Source organism: Chrysochloris asiatica, unplaced genomic scaffold (assembly GCF_000296735.1).
Source record: "Chrysochloris asiatica unplaced genomic scaffold, ChrAsi1.0 scaffold00054, whole genome shotgun sequence".
NCBI classification, from domain to species: Eukaryota; Metazoa; Chordata; class Mammalia; order Afrosoricida; family Chrysochloridae; genus Chrysochloris; species Chrysochloris asiatica.
In genome coordinates, this window is record NW_006408572.1 from 6,578,259 (window position 1) to 6,600,509 (window position 22,251).

Here is a 22,251-nt window from a genome sequence, read left to right on the forward strand (position 1 = left end):
TAGGCACAACAGAACAAAACACTGCCCGGTCCTGGGCCAACCTCACTATTATTGCCATACTTGAGCCCGCTGATGTTGCCACTTTGCCAATCCATCTCGCTGGGGGTCTTCCTCTTTTTCTCTGACCCTTCACCTTACCAAACATGATATCCTTGAACACATTGTTGTGTTGTGAAGTGCCATCGAGTCTGTTCTGACCCATAACAACCCTGTATAGGGTTTCCGAGGAGCAGCTGGTGAGCTTGAACCACTGACCTTGCAGTTCAAACGGCTTTGCAATCTGGCGCATTAACCCACAGCACCACACCAGGACTCCCTTGAACATAGTAGATGTTTAATAAATGTTTGAAGGCTAAGTGAATAAATGAATGAACATGAAAATCTTTTGTAAATCACAACTCCCCCAAAAGCTCTTGCCAATGGACTTGGGCACAATTGGTTAGTCATCTGGTTGAGTGCCCCATGGCAGAAGATAGAAGAAAGCCATTGCGTCCCAACATGAGGAACCCCAGAGGGCTCCACTGTCTTGAGGGGGTGATGTCTCCTGTTCAGAGGAAGAATATGTCGCCAGAGGGACATGCTGGCTCTGCCTCCCTCCCTAGCTGTAACAGCACTATGCTATCGATGACTCACAATCCTATATCCCCAGGCTGAGGAGAAGGCTGCCCCCACCAGCGACCCGAACCTTTTTGCTTCCCTGAGTGGATTAAACTGTCAAGTTTGCGGGTGTTTGCAGAGCGACAGGAGAGCTGCAGACAGTAATGTGGTTTTATTTACAACATAACCGTTTCAGCAACATCACTGGATTTTGAAAACACAGAACAATTTTCAGCCCCTTGGGAATGTCTAGGACATGATTTCCATAAAAATTAAATATTGATGAATCTTATCTCACTGCCAACTTACCCTCTCTCTACCGCCCCCAACCCCCAGTTTCTCTGAGAATAAGCAGAAAGATTGGGAGGAAAGGATGGGAGAAAAGCAAAGCAAAAACACAGATATGGACTTGGTTCAATCAAAGAGATGAGGGTTGAAGAGGGAGCCGGCTCAGCTTCATTCTGAGGACACAGTGAGCACTGCAAGGGATGAATGGGGGCTCAGCCTGCATTAGGGCAGGTGGATACTGTATCCTGAGCCTGCATCCAGCTTAAGCCTGGGAGTCCAGGATGGGGACTCAGATGGGTTGAGTGAAAGCAAGATGGAGACGCAGACAGGGACTAGGTGAGGGTTCAGCCAGTTCCTAGGGCTGGTGCTGGGCCTGAGGCCTGGGTGGGCATTCATCCTGAAGCCAAGTCAGAGGTCAGCAAGGGCAGGGCTGTATGAGTGGTGGGACCCACCTATGAAGGTGGTTGGTAGCTAAGACCATGGAGTGAACATTCTGACAGGGTAGGGGACCAAGGTCTCTCCAAGGGATCATGTGAGCCTCATCTACTTCATCTTAACTCCTCCTCAACCGCCCTTCCGGTGATTTCCAGGAGAACACAGAATTTGAGATGTCAGAGATCACAGAAGGGAAAACTGAGGTCTGGAGACAAGCCCAACAACTTCAAGGCATCGGGGTGCCTGGAATCGGGGCTCTACCACACCATCACCCTCCACTCTTTGGAGGCAAACACATGAATTCAATGGATTTTCAATGGCATCTGGGAAAGCAGGATGGAGGTGAACTCTGAATCTCCAGGTCCGGACAGTAAAGATACAAAAGGGAAAGGGGAAGAGGCAGACTTTCACTTGTAGGCAAATCTCATGGTGAAAGACTGATACGGTGAACAAGAGCTGTGTTTCCCTCCAGCCCAGATCTCCTACAGGGAATGTGAGAATTCTGCCACGGATTCAACACGAAACCCAGACTCTTACCGTCCAAACCTCTGACAAAGGCATGAAAGTGCAGCACCATGTGGACAATGAGCCAGCCCAAAGTCAACTGCTTTTGTTGGGATCCTGGCGAATTTCTCAAGAGCAGATGCCTGACAGCTAATACACATTAACAGATGTCTTTTCATTTCACAGGTGGGTGGTTAGCGCTACCAGGGCATGATCAAAGGAAGATATCACCTAGGTGGTTAATACTCTGCATGAAGAACATAGATTCCCCCCAACCCCCGCCCCCCTCAAAAAAAAGATGCAAAAACAGGGCCAAAGGCAGGTCAACACCTTCCTTTCTCCTTCATCCTCTTTGTCAATCGAACCACTAGCAGTTTGGGGGAGAGCAAACCTCAGCTCAGACGGCATAGTCACTGGTGAGACTTCACACATTAGTAACCTATTTACAGATGGTGTTAGATTTCACTCTTCAGTTCCATTACGGGAAGGTACGCTCCCACAAATGGTCTATCTACTTGTGCACAAATATGGGGCTCCAAAATTAATTACCCCAGATCCGAACTGATAGCAATGTAATAAGTAAGTTCCTACTCTGCTGATTCTCAACTTACATCTAAACTAAGGTCGTGATAGGATCTTGGGGGCTCCAGAGATTGAGCAGGTTTCTTTCCATCTCCAATACGATCGCAGAAAATGAGACTAGGTCATTTCACTGGGTTTTAAAAACACATTACATTGGTCAGGTCCCTTAGGTTGGCATAGCGGCAGAGAATTGTGTGGCGCTGTGAGTTCACGCGCCAGACTGCAAAGCCGTTTGAACTGTAAGGTCGGCACGGTTCAAGCTCGCCAGCAGTTCCTCAAAAACCCTATACAGGGTTGCTGTGGGTTGGAACCAACTTGATGGCACTTAACAACAACATTTCCCAAAGTGTTATTTTTCTGTCAAACTACATCCTAGAGCTTCCCAAATCCATTTCAACTAATTAGCAAAAAAAGTCGTGATTTTTATCTGGGCCACAAAGAAACCTCAGATGGTGCTCAGATGTGGGGGTGCTGCAGGGAAGGCTCCCCCTCTCAGTCGAACCTCTAACATCTGCTGCTCCCAGAACCAGCCAGCTCCAATTAAGCCCAGGGACCCCACCTCCAGGCCTAGCTATGTCCCATTTCACATTCAACTGTGAGCATTTTCCATCATAAAAGTCTTTGAAAACATTTTCAACGGTTGTATTATAGGCCAGTGTATGGCGGTGGCATAACTAAACCATTCCCCTGCCACAAGACATTTGAGCCTATTTGTTGGGATGGGATGAAACTGCCACTGGGACTGCCCTGCAGCATCCATGCCACTGGTCCTGCCTCCAGAGAGGAAGTAGTTGGCAGTTCTGACTAGGAAGCATAAGCCAGACATCCTGAGCTCACCTCTCCCCTCCACCACCCAACTCAATGTGCAGGAGGGAGTTGTTGTCAGGTGCCATCAAGTGGGTTCTGAGTCAGAGTGACCCTGTATAGGGTTTCAGAGGGACAGCTGGTGGGTTTGAACTGCCCACCTTGCAGTCAGCAGTCCAGTGCTTATCCTCCAGCCCCTACTTTGTTGTTGTTATGTGCCATGGAATCGGTTCCGGCTCATAGCGACCCTGTACAGGGTTTCCAAGGCTGTAAATCTTTACAGGAGCAGAAAGCCTCCTCTTTCTCCTGAAGAACAGCTGGTAGTTTCGAACTGCTGACCTTGCGGTTAACAGCCTCCTTCCAGCTCCTACTTACTCACTGAAAAAAAAAAGTCTGAACTTCAAGCCAATCATCCAAGGCCCTCCGCAATTCATCCCAGTCCTAGTTTTCCCACTGCTCCAGATCACGCTCGACTCTGGGTAAACAGGCTGCCTTCCCACCACCTGGTTCTGCTCAGCAGTTTCTTCCTCTCGCCAAGCACTCCACAAGCCCCTCATCTGTCTGCCCGCAAAGTGCCTTCCTTCCCACAGGCTTGGTCCTCCTCCTTTCTATTCCAGAAACCAAGCTTTCTTCATCCCCTTAGCACTAAGCTTACTCTCCAGTGTCAGAGTCACCTAGCTCCTGTCTTAGCCCTCCCCACCTGGGAACTCCACCTTTGGAGTTGGGGGGCTGAGCTCTGCTGGCAGCCAGCATGTGGCTTCATCCACCTTGTCAGCACATGGCTTTTGCCAAGTCCCACTAAATGTGTTCTGCCAAGATCCAATTTGCACTTTCCAGCTGGAAATAGTGACTCTGCTCTACACAGCTGCAGAATTCTGCAGATGGAGACAATGGACCACGAGGAAACACCCACCCTCCCAGTCCCTTCCAGCAACAATACAGGGGAGGCTGGGCTAGAAAGAAGAGATGAGCACACACTGAGGACAAAGGCCATTTCTGAGAATCCTGGGTGCCCTTTCCAAATTGTTCTGATCTCAGCAATTCACAGCCGCACTAGCCAGAGCACAAGCAGGGGACTTGTCCTTGAACCACATCGGAAGGGACACGAGAAAGTGTAAAGTGGAACTGGGTACCGAGTACTTGTAGGCATCTTTTGACATGTTCTCTGATGAGGAGCTGCAGCAAAAACTGGACTTGTGCCAGTAAATATGAAGAAAACAAGAAACTGTAGAGCTGGACATCTTCCATTTCTGTGTCTACAGCTACTTTGATTATTGGCCTGTGTATTTCGTGCCCAGCCATCACCTGCCTGTTAGTAAAGGTTGGCTAAGATGCTGAACCCGTTTCACTGGAGCTTTCACACTAAGATGGGCTAGGAAGAAAGGCCTGGTGATCTCCTTAAAAATTAGCTGATGAAAACCCTGTGGACCACAATGGTCTGGTCTTCATCTGTTCATGGGCACCACACAGTCCCCATTGTGCATGGAGACTCCATGAGTTAGGGCCAGCTTAAGGGGCAGCTAACAACAGCAGCAGCAATTACAGGGCAGAATTTTCTAGAGGCTGGTGTGCTGATCAAGACAAGGCACTTCTAGAATTTTCTAGAGGCTGCTGTGCTGATCAAGACGAGGCACTTCTAGAATACTGGAGCATCAACCCATGCTGCTGCTTCCAAGCTTCCCTCCCCCCAAAAAGGGTCACTCCCTAAGAAAAGTGGCCCTCCTCCTATGTGAACAACACTCTCACACATCCCTTGTTATTGTTGTTAAGTGCCGTCCTGTAGAGTTTCTGAGGTGTGGCTGATGAGGTAGAACTGTCAGCCTTGCGGTTCAAACCGACCTTGCAGTCCAGCAAGGGACACACGCAAGGTGTGATGGAGGCATCTTTTGCACACAGGACTCCCACACACATCCCTGGTGGGGTGTAAACTGGTACAACCTTTGCTAAGGAGAATTTGGCAACATTTACACACATTCTTTTTGACCTAGCGTTTCCTTGGGATTTTATCGTACAAATCCACTCATGTACAAGGATATCCTTGCATCGTTACTGGTGACAGGAAAAGGCGGGTGGGAAACTACAAGCTCAACAGTGGGGGATTTGTTAAATAAGTGATACACATCCTTTCTCGGAGACTGACTCTGACACAAGGTAACCCCATGTGTGTCAGAGAAGAACTGTGTCTCATAGGGTTTTCAATGGCTGACTTTTTCGGAAGCAGATCATCAGGCCTTTCTTCTGAAGGGCCCCTGGGTGAACCTGAACCTGCAGCCTTACAATTAGCAGACAACTCATTCATTAACCATTTTCACTGCCTAGGGACTCCAAATAAATAGTGTTGCTGTTAAGTGTTGTCAAGTCAGTTCTGACTCATAGAGACCCTTATAGAGTTTCCTAGGAGTGGGTAGTGGGTTTCTATCATTGATCTTGTAATTAGCAGTCCAGTGCTTATCCTACAGTGATATACCAGGACTCCAAATAAATGACAGAACAAATATATGATGGAATACTCGGCAGTCATTAGAAAGAACCAGAAAGCTCTGTTTGTCCTGCTCCAAAACAATCTCTAGGGTAGACTGTCCAGTGTAAAAAGTATTGCTCCGGTTCCGCAGAAAGCTAAACACAGAATTACCATATGACCAAGCAAACCTATTTCTAGGCATACATACATGCATATGAATGAACTAAAACCACGGTGTGATAGTTAAGGGTTAGTGCCAACTTGGCTGGGCCAGGCTTCTCAGTGGTTTAGCAGCTAAGATGTAGTTGACATCTCCATGAAGAGATCTGCTGCCATCAGCTCTTATCAGATGCTATCATCAATGTGCTGTATGTAAATCCCCACTTCTATGAAGTTAATGAAGTCGGGTGCAGTCTACATGATTAGGTTGTATCTTGAGGAGCGAACAGAGAGAGGGGGCGCACTGCCACCAAAAAAGAAGAGGTGGGAGTGGAGGGCATCCTTGGGACTCGGGGTCCCTGCACTCTGAAGTTCCTCGATCCAAGGAAGATTGATGCCAAGACCCATGGAGAACTGCAAGGAATGCTGGGCCTATGGATGCTGAAAGGAGACAGGGACCTTCCTCTAGATCTAACGCTTTGACTTTGGACTTCTGGCCTCCTAAGCTGAGAGGGAATACATTTTTATTAGTTAAAGTCATCCTTTATGGTATTTATGTTCCAGCAGAACCCAAGACCTGAGACACGCAGACCCAAGCATACTAGTATACCAATGCCTACAGTCCTACTCTTCACAACAGCCAAGCGGTGAGAACAACCCATGTGTCCGACTATGTGCTACATATGTACAACGGGACATTGCACAGCCTTAAAGAGAAATGAAGTGGTGATACATGCTACAACATGAGTGACATGTACAAACAATAAAATATGCCAGACACAAAGGGCAAATACTGTGTGACTCCACTCATACGTAATAGCTAGACCAGGCAAATATATAAAAGACCAATGTTTACTAGTGGCTACCAGTGGCTGCGAGAATGGGGAGGTATTGCTTAATGGGTGGTATGGAGTGTGTGTTTGGGATATTGTAAAACTTCTGGAAATAAACAGTTGCACAACATGGTGAATGTAATGCATGTCATTGAATATTACAGACACTTCACAATGGTTAAAATGACATTTGTGTGACATATTGTCTTGTGGTAAAGTGTCGTCGAGTCGGTTCTTACTCACAGCAACCCTGTATAGGGTTTCCAAGGAATGGCTGGTCAATTTGAACCGCCGACCTTGCAGTTCAAACTGCCCTTGTAGTCCAGTGCATTATCCCACAGCGCCACAGATGATAAATGTTATGTAAGGTGCAGAACAGTATATGGTCTGTAAAGGGACAATGACATCGATGCAAGTGCCTGGGTAGTCCTAGAAGCTATCTGCAAGTGAGCATGAGAAGGGGCCACGGAAGACCTCCAAAGGAGGACACGGGCAGACGAGACATAGATGAGAGAAGGTGTTTCCCCTACACAGCCCCTGGCTACTGCTCTGCGCTGAATTGAGTCCCCCAAGTTACGTGCTATAAATCTTCACCCTCATACCTGTGGCGGTAATCCTATCTGGGGATAGGGGCATCATGGTAATGTCATTAAGACTCTGTCTTCCTCAGATCACTTTTGAGAAATAAAAGAGCAGATGAAACATAGAAGAGAGTGGGCACAAATGCAGAAAGACTGAGGCCAGGAGGAGACCTACCAGGATCTGAGACAAACGAGTTGAAAGAGAGGGTTTTCACCCAGAGCAGACATACTGGGCCTTTCCCGACAGATTCCAGCCTTGAATTCAGATTCCAGTCTCCTACACGAAGACATCCTGGTGGCACAGTGGGTTAAGTACTGGGCTGCTGATCACAAGACCAGCCGTCCAAACCCACCAATCACTCTGTCTACTCCTGTATAAATTGATAGTCTCGGAAACCCTACAGAACAATTCTATTTTGTCCTACAGGGTTGCTATGGGTTGGAATCATTAAGTGCCATCGAGTCAGTTCTGATTCATAGTAACCCTGTATAGGGTTTCTGAGAAGCGGCTGATGAGTTTGAAGCTCCAATCTTGCAGCGCAAACCAATTCTGTGGTCCAGGGTATTAACCCGCAGCACCACACCAGGGCTCCTAGTGATGGTATTTCTGTTGGTACTGCAGTAGGAAACTACCACAGCTATCTTTATATTCTGTTCTGTGGGAATGTTGTTATGTGCCGTGGAGTCGGTTCCGACCCATAGCGACCCTGTACAGGGTTTCCAAGGCTGTAAATCTTTACAGGAGCAGAAAGCCTCATCTTTCCCCCACGGAACAGCTGGTAGTTTCGAACTGCTGACCTTGCGGTTCGCAACCTGATTCGTAACTACTACGCTACCAGAGCTCCTTACCTATCAGAAATTTAAAAAGCAAAAACTAGGGGAACACAGCTGTTCTGGTTACCACTCGCATTCTTCTTGCTCCTTCTCGTCTCCGTCTCTCCCGTCTGCACTCACCCTTCCTCCTCTCGGTCACCCCAGAAGCATCAGAGTGCACTTAGTACTGGATGAGGCTCCAAGAACCTTTGAAGTGGCCTGCATGTGGGCCTGCCACCTCTGGGATCTGAGCAGATTAGAGCAGATAACTGGGAAGGGGCTTGCACAGGCTTGGGAGCACACATCGTGTTTGCTGACCTGGAGGGAGGCTGGCTTTTGCAGATCTGCACCATCTCAGTGCCTTTGATTCAGATGGGGGTCTCTGCAGAGAGCTGCAGGGGCAAGGGGAAGGCCCTTGAAGGGCAGCATGTTTCTTCGTGTGTTTTCAGAGTGGCTGTTGGCTGAACACAAATAGATGCTGCATCTACTTACACCACCTTTCCCACCAAGGGAGTGAGGGGACAAGGAGCTCTGCAGACCAGGGGCTTTGTGAATCAATAACCTCCTCTCAAGTTCACTGCATTGTGCTCCGCCAGCACCGGCACCGATGCCCAAGACATCCTTGGCAAGTGACTTTGGAAACTCTGGTGACGTAGGAGAGTCACTTCAAAGGAAGCGTGTATGCAAGAGGAAAGCACACAAGGGAGGCAAGGCGGGCTTTGTGTTCCACCCACCCTGCCAGGGAAGTGGGGGGTAGGCAGCAGGGGGGTGCACTCATTTATGGCCAGTCATTCCTGTTTTCTCCCCTCCCACCCTCCATACCGCTTACAGGCCATGGAGTTAGACTGACTTCAAACCCCAGCTCTGTCTTGTCCTGGCTCGACCTCTCCCTGCTCAGGGCCCTTCTCTGTAAAATGCAGATTCTCACAGTACCTCTCTCAGGGGCTACGGAGCTTGAATGAGCTAGCTCATGTAGCGTGCTTAGAAGAGTACTCGGCATATACTAATTTGATCAGCAAATGCTAGCTAGCTATTGTTCTTCATCAGCAGGAAAGGATTGCTGGCAAGCAATGGCACCCACTACTGTTGCCATCTGAAACAAGGGAGAACATGAGCACCGCCTTCCTCTTCTCAAACAGGAGTGGATTACACAGGGGCAGCTTTCAACTTGGAAAGAGCAAATGTTAGGGACTGGATTGTGTCCCACAATAGAAACGCTGAAGTCCTAGCCCCTATACCCTGTTTAGAGAAAGAGACTCATCACCATCACCAAGGCCCTCTCCTCTTCTTGACTCTGTTCTGTTTGTTATGTTGCCAAGTATCATGGCCCTGTGAGAGGACAGCTCCTGAACCCCAGCCCACCAGATCCAGCCACCAACCCCAGCCAACTGCCAATTAAGGCCAATTCTAAAGCTAATCTGGATGCCAGCCCAAGACCTCAATAGTCTTAGGGAGCAGCCTTTGGGTCTCCCGAACCTCACTTCACACACTCTAGAGTCTACACTTTGCTAAGCCTTATTGGGCTTTGAACACCCTTAGTCAACCTGAGAGCTGGCATGGAATATAGGGACCTGCAAAAATGGCATGATGGTGTCAGAGGTAAGTTGTCCAATCACCTTGACGGGCCAAAAGCACCTTATTTGCATAGCCCCACCCAATCATTTTGAGATCATGGTGAGAAAGGTTATATAAAAGTGACCCATCACAGCATCAAACCCCACCCAGCCCCTACACAGACTCTCGCTCCATTGCTCTGGGTGCACACATACACAGTACCTCTCAGAGCTTCAAGGCCCACATTCAGTGTAAAGAGCAGAAAATCCATCAGCTCTCCCCAAGGCCCGAGCCAGCGTTTTCCTCCTTCCAAACACAGTCAATTTAACATCTGTTATTTGTGCCAAGCGCACACATTGGGAAAAGCTTTGCAATCTTCCCTGACAATCCCCATCCAGTCTCAAAGTCCATGCCAGCGCCCCCCGATGATGGCCAGTCTCCCTCCCTAGCCCCTGAGGCTTGTGACTGGACACCTGCTCCCTCCTGAGGACATGGCACATATGGGGTTGCTATAGGAAAAGGTTTTTATAGTGGTCATCCTCTTACTTTCTGGGAACAGAAGCCTGCACACGTGTCCACAGTCATGTTGGTCTGTGTCAGGGAGTCAGGGAAGGCATATGAGACATTCTCTGGCATTTGGAAGCATCCCCGGTACATGACACTCCTCCCTGCAGGAAAGGAAATGAGTTTCTGGTGAGGAACGGTGTTTACGGTTGTTGACGCCTGTCATGAGCGAAAACAGGAAGTTTGGATCCAGAAACAGGTGTTTACATAGAGTCTAGAGGGGCAGATCTCAAAATGAAAAGGGCAAATGTAACCAACTGAATGGTGTCTCCTACAAAGATACACTGAAGTCCTCATCCCCAGAATAAGGATAACATCTCTCTTTGAAGATGTTATCAGTTAAGTCATACTGGAGTCGGTGGGTCCTAGTCCTAATCCCTTACAAAAGAGGAGCTCAGACACTGAGAAAAGGAGTCACACACAGGGGTAGGCACGGTGTGGAATGCATCTACAAGCTGCACAGTGCTAGGGCTGGATTGCCAGCAGCAACCGGAAGCTAGGAGGGAGGCATGGAACACGTCTCTCAGGCCCTCAGAAGGAATCAACAACTGACACCCTGACTCGACATCTAGCCTCCAGAGCTGTTTCCAACCCACCTCTGCTCTTTACAGCTGCTCTCTGTGTAGTAATCATAAAAAAAAACGGTCCAATATGTGCCAGTGTGTATACACATGATGTTTTACAGGGACTTTGTATACTGAGATTAAGTGGCTCTGGGGCTCACCACCTTGCAATGAGAACAGGCGTTTCAAACTTCTCTAGTTTGTCACTTTCAGCTATAATCTCTACTTGAGAGCTCTTTTAGCTGGAATTGTTGGGGGGTGGGAGGTAGAACTCGTATCAGTCTTGCTCTACGTTGTATTAACTTGTGTTCCTCTCTAGGTTGATGAGTCCCATCTGAGTTTTGTAATTTTGGATTGTAAGCTCATCTTCAGGACGACTTTACCCACAGGCACATATCCTGGGTTGATGGCATAGTTCTCAAGAGAGACTCTGCATTTATCTCTGCCAGGTGCCCCCAGAAGGCCCAGCACCAGGATAGTTATCAATTTGAACCCCAAACTAATGCAAATGCAAGTCCATGGTTACAAAGTCTTAGGAAGATTTTCTTTTCACCTTGAAGCCTAGGTCCAGGCAGACAGGCTTTCTTTCTCTCTCCCTGAACTGGTGTGGGAGAGTATATACATCTTTTTTTTTTTTTTAAATCTAAACTTTCACTGATTTATATCTCAGGGAAATTGAATCCCACCTCCATGCAGAGTTTTCAATCAAATTTCCTACCCTAGCAGGCCCAAGGCTTCCTTTCCTGCCCTGCTTGGAAATGAAAACTGAAGTCCTGTGGCAACAAGCTTGGTGACTTGGCTCCGCTGAGCCTCAGGGCTACACAACATCATCTGTTGTTCTCACCGCCAGGGTTCTTGGTTCCCTCTTCATTTCGGGGCCCAGAGATTTTACCTTCCCGCAAGTTAAGCTCTGCATTTAAAAGGATGCTTGCTAAAATATATGCAGTACATCTGGGTGTCTTGCAGCTAGGGAACTTCCTGATGATCTGGTCGGCTGCATGTTGAGAAATGAAGGTCTGCCTAGACAGTTTACAGAGACTGGAACCCACAAAGGGGAGCCACACAGCGCGTCTGAGGTCTACCTAGATCTGTACTTTACGTCTCTTGATCTATTTCTCTCCTGCAAAAATGTTATGGATTAAATTGCATCTCCCCCAGACATGTGCTGGAATCCTAATCCCTACACAAATGAGTGGAGATGACCCTATTTAGAGATCGGGGTTTCTTTCTTATGTTCATTATCTCCTACCCTGGTAGAATAAATTCTAACTCCAATCACTTTGGAGTTCTAAAGAGAGCAGATTTTGGAAGACACAGGGAGGAATGAAAAAGTTAAAGTGAATAGAGGCAAATAATGTTAACTGCTGGTACACAGAGGGGATTTCGATCATTATAATGAAATGGAGTATATTATTTGCTGTATGTAAAACTGGTGATCAGCTCTGTAAACCTTCATTCAACCCACAATAAAAAGTTTAAAAGAAAAAAAAGAACAGCAATGCACAAACAAGAGGACAGAAGCCAAACCATGAACCAACCAAGGTACATGGCTAACAATCCACAAGGAAGGAAGCAAGATGGCAGAGCCCTTGATATTGGATGTTTAGTCTCCAGAACTATATAAATGTCCGCCTTTTAAAAACACTCACTTGTGTTATCCATTTACAACTGCAGTAAGAAACAAAACAGAAAGATAACACTTTAGACATGAGCTCAATCAGCCTTTGATGGACCTGAACTCTTCCCCACCTGGCCCAGAGAGACTGAGCCAATGAGGGTGGTATGGAGGGAAAGCATGGGTTCCACCCAGGTAGCCTGGAGCAGGGGCTGGGGGTGGGGAGCACAGGGTGAAGCCAGCACACTTACTCTTCCTGGAACCTGGCTGCAGCTCTGGCACACGGTACACAGAGAGCCGGTCGACGCCTCCGCACACTGAGCCCTTCTCCCCCTTGCATTCCTGGTTACACTCCTCCAGCCCGACGCTCATTGGTGGGAGCCGGTTCCCACAGTAACACTCTGCTCCTGCCTCCAAACCGGCATAGATGTAGGACCTGTAAGAAGAGTGGGGCTTGAGGTGGGTCCGGAGCCTGGGGCAGAGCTGAGATCCTAACTGCACTGAAGTCTGGGTTAGGAAATGGCAGAGAGTCCTGCACCCAGGACATGAATTGGACTGGAAGCTGACTGAGGTTGAGTCTGGTGAAGAAGCAGGGGTCACAGACATCAGTATGAAGCTAGACTTACGGACTCCCCTTCAGCCTGTCTTAATTTACAGTCATCTGGCTAAACCTAAGGAACAGAGTATTTTCCTTTGTCATTGATCCTCCTGTTTGTTCCCTAAGGTGCTATCCATGGTCACAGTTGAAATGGGTCCAGAGCAGTGGTGTGCTGCTTCACCAGTTCCCAGCATGAGAGCAAGGAGCTCTGGTTTTTAGTGTTTGTCAATTTCTGTGGTGTAAATACTCCCATCAGAGCTGATTTCAAGCTATCAACGGTTTAACAGTCAGATCACAGTGTTTCAATGGTTGACTTTTGTGGACCTGTGTGAGTAAGCTCCTGTACACCACTGGTCTGAAGCACCAGCCACATTCACTGGGCCACAAACAGGCCTTCTGCAGAGCCTTCCTCCTCCAAGCTACGTCTTCATCCACTTTTCCCAGTTTTAACGCCATACTTTGCAAACAAAGATTAGAAGAGGAAGCTAAAAGACATCGTACAGATTTTTGCTACAGAAAGAAGCTAACATTCTCCAACTCCCATCACAGTGAATCTGGGCATAAAAAAATAACCCAGACTAAAAGCCAAACACAAGTTTCTAGCTCCTGCCTGGCTGCTGACTAGCTGTGAGGCCTTGAAGGCCACCTACTACCTGTGAGTCTGTTTCCTTAACTGTTAGAAGGAAATGAGATATTCTGAGTCTTGACTCTGGCTTTATCAAGACTGAAAAGCACATGCCTTTACCTTCTACGGTCTCAGTCTCTTTCTCTGCAAAATGGGAATAACTAACTACTAGCTATCAAGGAGTGGTGAGGATTACATGACATAACAAATGTGACAGAAATAAATCACGAGTACCATTTTTCTAGGTTGCCTTGTTCCCTCCCATCCCACCTCACTCCCCCCCACACTGAGAGTAGAGACCAATACGTGGCATACACTGTCAGTAGTAGAAAGAGTGTAACTTGCTACAAATACATGATGGAAAATAAACTTTCTAACGCAGCTAGAAATACTTTCAGTGAATCCTGGGTTAAAGCCTTTTACTTTAAACCTATGAGCAAACTGAGGTAAGGGACGGCAGAGAACTCACAGAAGTTACAGGGCAAGGTCTCAGCACAGCTGGGTTAGAACTCAGGCCTCATGTGTCCCCATGTTAAGTCTTCAACAAACTTCCTTGACTGCGGATAACTGGAATCTGATCAGTTCAGGGTTCATTGCTCTGCTAAACCTCTCAGCAAGTCACCTTGGTCTGGGGCTGTCTCTGACCCCATTCCCAGGGCCCCGCACTTACCGCTCAGCGCAGGCATCCTGACAGTGGGAGATGGTCATCTTCCTTAAGTCATAAAACACAGCCCCCTTCAGAGTTCTCTCCTGGCCAGCATCACTGAAGCAGCCGATGGGAGTGCCTGCATGTGAATACGATGAAGATCAGAAGCCTGGGAGGGTCCTCATCCAAGCCCCAACCCCTGCCCTGCTAGGAGAAGTCAGAGGAACCCGCAGCCCTTCCTGGACAAAACCCTCACAGAGAAGCCCTGGAGATGAGAGCTTAATCCAACCTTCCTCAGTGCTGGAGCCAAGTGGACACTGGGGTACTGCTACTTTATTCATGTTCTGCCCTATGGACATCCCAGCCAGGACCCCAGAGCCAGCCTATCTACCACCTCCTTCCACCTATCCCATCACCAAGTTGGGATGCTGGACTGTCTCCTCTGGATCCCAGCCCTTCTCTCCAGCTTACCCTCCTCGGCTCAGAGGGAATGCATAGTTCAACAACCTCCTGGTGGACAGGGTCAGTGGCCTGACTGTGATCCAGAAGGAAGGAGTCAGTACGGAAAGAAGAGTCATCTTATACAAGGAAAGAAAGCCTTTCCAATAGGAAGAGCTGGCAGGAGAAAGTAAGCTCCGGAGGAGGCCGCCACCAGGATCTGTCAGGGGTGTAAGAGAGATGCCCTGGGTGCCAATCAATAGGACACGGTGACTTTGGAGCCTTCTGGCACACCCCTGCTCTGGAAGGTGACACTAGGTGGTGTGACTCCACGGAGCACTGGCAGAGCTTACCCAACCACACAGCTGTCATGTGGCGTTTGTGCCGGCAGAGTCACCAAGAAGATGTCTCCCAGAGAGGCCCAGAGAAGCTCTGAGAATTCTCCCACAAGTACAACGCAAATGCATTCAACGTGTAAATGTCACGCACACTGCAGTGTTTGGGAAGAATGGCACTTTGGGAATTTGCAAACATGCAATCACACAGTCCCCAAGCTGTGAGCGCACCCCCACAATAGCTGTGCTGAGATCAGGATCGACACCTGTGATAAAGACCTGACGCGTCTCCCGCAAATGTCTGCATCCGCACTCCTAGGTGCCTCTGAAATGTCACCTGTGGAACGCACAGGAGCCTCCAGAAAATTAGGCTGTCTCTGGAAAGTCACACACCCAGAGCGTCCCAGGTGGCATTTCAGTGTGGAATACAGGCCTGGTCCGTCCCTCTGGGAGTTGTTCCTGGGTGGGGCTTAGAGGGGTGGGCCTGCCAATCATCATTCCTGGGGGCGTTCCTGTCTGTGTCTCCTGGCCTTGGCTGGATCACTTCATGTTCTATGATTTGGTTTCCTCAACTGTCAAAGGGATGGATGCCCACCCTTTGCTTCCTATTGTCCCTGAAGGCTTAGATTTCTGGCCACTCCAGCCCGTTCGGATCACTCCTTTCTTCAAATTCATACAGCTCTATGTCTGAGTGAAAAAAATACAAAACTACCATCACCAGCCTCCTCTGCCATTTGAATCTCTAAAAGTAACTGAAGCTGCTAAAATCTTTAAATCTGTATGTCCTGTCTCTGTAATATGACTTCAGGCCCTTTGCGGGCAGGAGCCACATCTTCACTCTACCTGGTGACCTCCCTTTCCCCCAATGACTCATCACCCAGGCCAACTGATGTCAGCAGCATATTATAGCTTCTAAAACAATACTGACAACCTCTGAAGGTTCTGGGTAGAAGCCAATCAATCCAGTTGTCACTCAACTGACGATCCCATGTGTGTCAGAGTACAACAAGGAAAATAGGGTTTCTTTTTGTTTTGTTTTTTAAGTGTCATAAAAATGTGCCGATTCCACATTTTTCAGGTGTGCAATTTAGCGATATCATTTCCTTTGGGTTTTCAATGGTAGACGTCTTTTTGAGGGGAAATAGATGTACATCCTCTGGGTGGACTCAAACCTCCAACCTTTCAGCTGATGTGTTAACTGTGTGCATCATGGAGGGACTCCAGAGTAGGAGCAGAGAGCCCGGATTCAAGGACGGGATGGTCCTATTAACTTTATATCATGTGCAATACCCAGGACCACTGTTTAGAGAGGCAAAGCAAAAGAGGGTGCCCAAGATGGCGGAAGACTAGAATCTTTATCAACACAAGGAAGGGTTGAAAGATCCAGAGACGCTCAGGTTAGACAGCACAGGCTAAGGAGGAGTGTTGGGGACCAAAAGATTTACAGGCCTCATAAAACTTTAAGTCTGGGTCTAACCAGACAAAGTCTGTTTATCAACACAGGGAAAGTAGCCTTCCGAGGATCACGTGATTCACAGCAAACGATAAACATGCAGGGAAAGTAGCTTTCCCAGGGTCATGTGGTTCACAGCAAAAGATAAACTTGTAACTATGCAAAACAACAATGACTTGCAGAAGCACCCTATATAAACTCGGAGATTTGAAATAAACTTTGTCACTTGCCATCAGCTTGTATCCTTTCCTCAGTTCTTTCCTTTTGACCATATTTTTCTTCATCCACACCCCTCCCTCAGGTACCTGTGAGACGGTTGGAGCAGGACTCCGACAGAGGAGGAAGGGATGACCACTAAGGGGAGGCCATGAACCTCTTAAGGCCGTAACTCCATCCCAGCACACACCTGGCCACACCTGGCCACACCTAGCATGAGTCAATATGCACATGCTAAACCCGCCAGTGCTAGATTCGTGCCCTCCGTACAGGACATTTGGGCTTGATTCCAGACTGGTACATTCCATATGTGGCCACCATTGCTCTCTTGTTTAGCTATGATACGGAACAAGTTACAGAGGAGCTTCTAGACTAAAATGAACTAGAAAAGTTTTCCAGAAAGCTCTTTCTGAAAATCAGTCAGTGAGGACCCTGTGGATCACAATGGTCTGATCTGCAACTAATCATGGGATAGCATGGGACTGGGCAGAGTTTTCTTTCCCTGTGTCTGGAGTCAGCATGGGTCAAGGCCAACTCAACAGTGACTGACAACTGAGGTCTAATGCCCAGATGCCCAGGCCCCTCTGAGTTTCTCTCTCACTCACTGTGTACATCTCAGGACTGCCGAGACCCGAATAGACAGCCACAGAAAGCTCTCACCCAGGCCTGAGAGAATTAAATGTTCTTTTAGCTTGCCTACTTAGTAAAAGAAAACTGCAGTAATATTTGAGACATTTGTGCTGTGTTGCTCAGCAAAAAAGAAATTACATTACAGGTTTCAATTAGACATCCAAAAACACAAGCTCAGGGGCTGCTAAACATTTATCACCGTAGATGAGAAAATTAACCAAAATGGTCTGTGACGTACACATTTTCTGGGGAAGTGGATGGAAATTGCCTTTGAAAACAGGTAGACTTAAGTTCAAATCCCAACTCTACCACTCTGTCTGGGTGACCTGGCATGTGCAACTTTCCCTTTTGAACCTCAGCTTCCCTATCTGTAAAATGGAGATGTAATGCCATCTCCAGGGGGTTGCGAAGAGAATTCTGCAGAACATGTAAAGTGTTTAGTGCAAGAATTGGCATATAGCTATTGTTGTTGATGTTAAGTGCCATTGAGTTGATTCCGACCCATAGTGACCCTGCATAGGGTTTCCAAGGAGCAGCTGGTGAGCTTCAACTACTGATCCTGCAGTTCAAACGACTTTGCAGTCTGGCGCATTAACCCCCAGCACCACACCAAGACTCCTGGCATATAGTAAGTGCCCAATAATCAACATTTTAACATCACATCCATGAAACCCAATTTCATCCAGGGACTCAATAAGGGGCAACATCACTTACGGAGTCCCTGGCCGATGCAAAGAATTAAGTACTTATCCGCTAACCAAAAGGCTGAAAGTTCAAGTCCACCCAGAGGTACCTAAGAAGAAAGGCTTGGAGATCTAGTTCCAGAAAATCAGCCACTGAAAACCCTACGGTATACAGTTCCACTCGGACACACATGGGGGTCACCAGAAGTCACAGTCGGCTCAATGAAAACTGGATTGGTTTTGTTTTTTTAATACCACTTACATCTTAAGGTTGTTTGAGGATTAAATTAAATGAGGCAACAGATGTCGATCACCACAGAACAGTGCTTGGTACACCACAGATGTTCCAATAAAGCGATTATTAAGCTGATCCCATACTCTGACCTAGGACCTAGTGTGTTGGTGGATTAGTATCAGCTGAATGAACACACTGTGGAAAAGAAGACTACTTGGTTTAAAGCAATAAAAGGTCAGGTGATTCTGAAATCAAGCAAAGGCTACCCAGTTAGCAGCTGGTGATTGGATGGCACTGACCAGTTGGGAGAGGATGCTGACCCCTGGCTGGCCCTGGATCACTTTGCAGGAAGGGACTGAGTCACAGATGGTCACTGCTAGTGATCAAGCCTTTTTTTCCTAACGGCTTTTCTAACTCGCTGACAGAGGCAAGAATGTGCAGTAAAGAGAGAACTTCTGAGGGATTCGCTGGGACACATTCAGAGGCGGGTTTATTACTTTCGGATGAAATGGAAGGGATGTATTATTGTCTGTGACTCCACATCTGTTCATTTGTACATCAAAATGGACATGCCGTGCGGCTATTAACGATGGCTTTGGAGATATTGGAATGTCTTCGGAAATTACTATCAATAAAAAACAAATTGGCTATGGAGAAGTTACTATTTTTCCCCTAGTAAACTTACTGACATTTTATTTCATTATGGATGCTGTCCAAGGTATAATGACATGCGCAGTGACTGATGGAGCCCCCTGTAGCTTCCAAGGATTTGGAGCCCCTTTCAGGAGCCATGGCGGGCTGCCCAGCTACAAAGAGACTCTGGCTTTGTCTGCGGCCTGCAGCTGTCTCCTGGGCTGGCCAACCTGGGAGGCTGGCCTGGCTATGGAGGGCCCATGGATCCCCAGGGGGGGAAGAAAAACCCAAAGGGGCTTTCAGGTCTTTACCTCTTCTCGAGAGGGTCTCCAGTCAGGTGACCCCACAGATCCTCCCAGCATTGGTTTCCACGTTCTGCAGGGAGAGCAAACTCTTCCTTAAATCTTGAGGAGGGGGTGAGTGCAGTAATTAATATTTAACAACCTATCAGGGGCACTGATTGCTCAAAATTGTTAGTATTCAGCACTGGAGTGGGACCCTGCAGCGACAGGCATTAACACTTTATGAGCCCGGTCACGCACCTCTTACTGGCTGCTTCCCTCCTGTCTTACTGCCCACACTCTTCCCAGGGGTTCCTGGAATCAAATAGTCTACAAGTTCATTCGAATCCTTGTTTCAGGAGTTGCTAAGAGAGTGGCCTTGGGCAATTTATTGTTCTCCGTGCCTTAGTTTTGTCATCTGTAAAACTGAGATCTAATAGTAATGTCTAGTTCACAGGTGCCCGGTAAATGGGTTAGCTATGTTTATTAAATAACAGCAGATGCCATTTATGGAGTGCCACAAGACACAGTAGGTCCTCTATCCCAGTGGGTCTCAATCCTAAGCATGCACCAGGAACACACAGCTAGAGGGCCCATTTTAAGGTTGCATCAGAATCAACTGCAAGGCAAGTTTAACCTAACCTGAAGCATCCCAATCACGTGGCTAAGGAGCGTGCTAATACCAGAGTTTCTGATCAGTCCTTTCTGGCTTGGTCCTCTGCTGAGAATTTGCATTGGTTGCACTGTAGGATAAGCACTGGACTGTGAACCACAAGGTTGACAGTTCAAACCCACCAATTGCTTCTCAGAAAGCCTGTACAGCAGGGGTAGGGAAACTTTTTTCTGCTAAAATTTATAACATCATTTGCTGGCCACACAAAATAATCAACTTAAAAATTAGCCTGGTCAAACAATGAACTCACCTCTACTGTGATGCAAGGTCGGTGGTTCAAGCTCACCAGCCGCTCCTTGGAAACCCTATACAGGGTGGCTATGGGTCAGAACCGACTCAACAGCACTTAACAACAACAACAACAACTGTGATAGCTGGAATTGCAGTTGCCTTGGCAGGGCTAGATGAGGGCCTTATATAGCCCACGGGCTGGATGTTCCCCATCCCTGCTGTATAGGTCACTATGAGTCAGAATTGACTTGATGGTACTTACCAACAACAACAATCCACAGATTAAACTCTCACGTGGCACTGGAGGATAAGCACTGGGCTGGTAACTGCAAGGTCAGTGGGTCAAGCCCAGTAGCTGCTCTTGGAAACCCAATACAGAGTCACTATGAATAGGAACTGGCTTAACAACAACAATAATTCACAGGTAGCTGAGAGCCACACCCAGTGTTCCTGAGCCCATAGATCTGGGAAAAAGAAAGAATTTGCACTTGTAATGATTTTTCAGGTGATGGGGATGCTGTTGGCCTAGGACCCCACTTTGAGAACCAGAGCCCTCGTGACGCTGAGGACTAGGTGTTGGGCTAACCACAAGGTTGGCGGTTCAAACCCACCATCTGTACCACAGGAGAAAAATAAAGCTGGCTGCATCCATAAAGATTTAGTCTTAAAAACCCTAAGGGACTATTCTATTCTATTCTATTCTATTCTATTCTATTCTATTCTATTCTATTCTACTCTACTCTATTCTATCATCATGACTAAATTATAGTGAGTTGTTTGCTGTTGTTGTTGTTTATTCTACACTAGCCCATTTAATCCTCACAATAGCCTTGGGATAGGTAGGTACCTGAATCTCCATTTCAGAGGAACCTGAAGAAGTTAAGTGATGGCTAAAGTCACACAAGTTGGTGGCAGAGCTGAAGCTGGTCTGAACCTAGAGTGTGAGTTCTGAGTAACCTGCTCTCACATCTGCCGGGATCCAAGAGAATTCCAGCTGTGAGTGAAGGAGGCCCGAAGGACTGGACATGGCAGGCCCTCTCGGGCTCCTCAGAGCAGGAGGGAGCCACTGTGAAGGTCGCAGGCTGTAGCACTTACTTCTCAGGCTGCCACCAAGGCCAGAGAGAGGGACCCCAGGCCTGTGAGTCCCAGCAGAGCTCCTGGGAGCAGGGCCCCAGGATGCAAGGGGGACCAAGGCTGAGCACCTACCTCGGCTGTGAGCAGCTGGCCTGGGGGCTTCGGGGCCCAGAGCAGGTGGTCCCTGGGGGTCACCCATGAAGTGATGGAACCAGCGCCGCCGCAGCTGGCGCAGCTCCGAGTTGCGGCTCCGCAGCCAGCGAGGTCCAGGCCGGGCTCCGGTCTGGGGGCTCCGTAGCATGTCCACACCGAGCAGTAGATCGGGGCTGACCTGGGGGTCACGAAGGGCTCTGCTGTCCAGCAGGCCCATGCCCAGGGCCACGGCAGCCACAGGTAAGGTCTGCAGGGAGCTAGATGCCCGGGGGCCCTGGGGAAGGGCCACTCGGGCCCGCTGTAGCAAAAGCAGGCTGCCGGTCATCAAGTAAGCAGCTGTGAGGAAGAAGAGCAGGAACTGTGTTCGGCGGAGAAACTTCTGGAGTCGGAAGAAAGGTTTGGCCATGCCCCTGGGCGGCAGGGCTCCTGGCTGGAGCCTAGGGATGGCTCCTAGCGCCCGGGCGGGAGGGAGGCCGAGACTCCCAGAGGCGTCATCCCTGCATCCTGGCTCCTGGAGCCAGCCTGTTTTCTCCTCGCAGTTTCAAGCAAGTCTTCAAAGGGCACCATCACTCTTCCCCAGCGGCCAACAGGCCCTGCAACCACACCTTCTGCCCAAGTGTCATGGATTTAGCCATTCCTGAGCTCCAGTACCCCTGTTTTCTTGGCTCCGAAACCTGGAAAGGTGGAGAGAAAGCATTTAGAAGCCATAGGTGAATCCACTGTCCCAACTGTTGCAGGCTCAGGGCACTTGCCATATCTGTGCTAGAGGCACCTATGTTGCAGGAGCATGGGACAAAGAGCTGGGTTCGAATCCCTGGCTGTGTGACATTCAGTGAGATGCTTAACCTTGCAAGTCCTCAGCATCCTCCATCTGTAAAATGGGGGTAACATTTTGCCTCTCAAACTGCAGTGAACATCTAATAACGATAACCAGTTGCCATTGAGCTGATTCCAACTCCAACAACTCAGAGGAGAAATGACTTAGAGTTTTCAA

The 22,251-nt window shown here is 48.2% G+C and overlaps 1 protein-coding gene across 1 annotated transcript in view; it reads right to left on the bottom strand.

Moving 5' to 3' along the window:
• The window catches only part of WSCD1 (WSC domain containing 1), a 34,215-nt gene extending 12,552 nt beyond the window's left edge, over nt 1-21,663 (bottom strand). Inside the window, exons 1-4 of the mRNA XM_006863295.1 lie at nt 21,237-21,663; nt 14,247-14,361; nt 12,605-12,789; nt 10,158-10,279 (exon numbers count right to left, since the gene is read on the bottom strand). Of these exons, the coding sequence (XP_006863357.1) occupies nt 10,158-10,279; nt 12,605-12,789; nt 14,247-14,361; nt 21,237-21,663 (849 nt within the window). The remainder of the gene's footprint in view (nt 1-10,157; nt 10,280-12,604; nt 12,790-14,246; nt 14,362-21,236) is intronic.
• Between the last annotated feature and the right edge of the window lie 588 nt (nt 21,664-22,251).